General features: G+C 46.0%; 1 protein-coding gene across 1 annotated transcript in view; it reads right to left on the reverse strand.

The window, feature by feature from the left end:
- Window positions 1-617: 617 nt before the first annotated feature.
- The window catches only part of Psmb6 (proteasome subunit beta 6), a 2,297-nt gene continuing 1,854 nt past the window's right edge, over window positions 618-1,060 (reverse strand). Inside the window, exons 4-5 of the mRNA XM_023723418.1 lie at window positions 924-1,058; window positions 618-829 (exon numbers count right to left, since the gene is read on the reverse strand). Of these exons, the coding sequence (XP_023579186.1) occupies window positions 687-829; window positions 924-1,058 (278 nt within the window). The 3' untranslated portion in view covers window positions 618-686. The remainder of the gene's footprint in view (window positions 830-923; window positions 1,059-1,060) is intronic.

The raw sequence follows: 1,060 nt of genomic DNA on the forward strand, positions 1-1,060 counted from the left end.
CTCCTGCCTCAGCCTTTGGAATCCTGGGATCACAGAAGTGTAAGTACCAGGCTAGAAAAGTTTTAAAATGTGGCTTTGGGTTCCTTGATGCAGACTGAACAAAAGACTGAGAGCACATCGCTGTCAGGGAGCACTGCTGGCTCCCCTTTCATCCTTGGCTTGAGTAGCAGCAGCTTTGCAGGGGCCAAGTCCATTCTGTCTCCCACAGGAATCGTGCTAGCCAAAGTCATGCCTTGTGACTGCTGTCACCCAACATTAACCTTAAATTCCACTTGCAGACAAGGCCCACCTCTTCCCTAAAGCCAAGGAAGTCACACTGCTGTATCCTAGCCACAAAATGTGGTAATGAAGGTTAAGTATAGAGGAGGGACCATGAGGCTGGGCTAAAAGAGTTATGATAGTTAAAGTACCTACATATGCCAGGGGCAAAGTGTTCTAGAAAAAGAGTTTGAAAACCACCCATGGTTCGATTTAGTGAGGAATGGAACATTCATAAACTTCTGTCATCTTTCCAATTTCCTTGGAGCTTCATGCAGTGGTTTGGATAAATATAAATGTGGACCAAACAAGTTCAGGCTTGAGGCCAAGAGAAGAACCAAAAGTACAGTAACTTTGACAAACTGTTTATTAAATTTTGAATCATTATAGGGTACTGGTATCTCTTATTGCAGCCTAGAATCTCAGGATCAGAGGGGTGGTAAAGTGGCAATGGTGAATTTGGGTATCTGGTCTCCCAAAAGTACCTGCCGTTCAACCCCTGATTCTTCAATGGCTGCCAGGCGGATCACCCCTCCACTGGAACCATCCCGCTCCATGGCCAAAGCAAGAGCTGCAGATAAAAGGAGGAGGTTGGGTTTGGAGTTTGTTGGCTTAGCTGGGGTAGGGAGTCTTCAACCTCACAGGTGTAAATAACAAGTTCTTACCATTGGCAGTGAACTGTAGACACTCCTCCTTGGTCATCCCTTTCCGATAGGTAGCATCAACATAGCCATAGATATATGAGCTCCCGGAACCTCCAATGGCAAAGGATTGCCTTACCATCATACCTCCCATGGGAACT

This window comes from Octodon degus, unplaced genomic scaffold (assembly GCF_000260255.1).
Source record: "Octodon degus isolate 3935 unplaced genomic scaffold, OctDeg1.0 scaffold00098, whole genome shotgun sequence".
NCBI lineage: Eukaryota > Metazoa > Chordata > Mammalia > Rodentia > Octodontidae > Octodon > Octodon degus.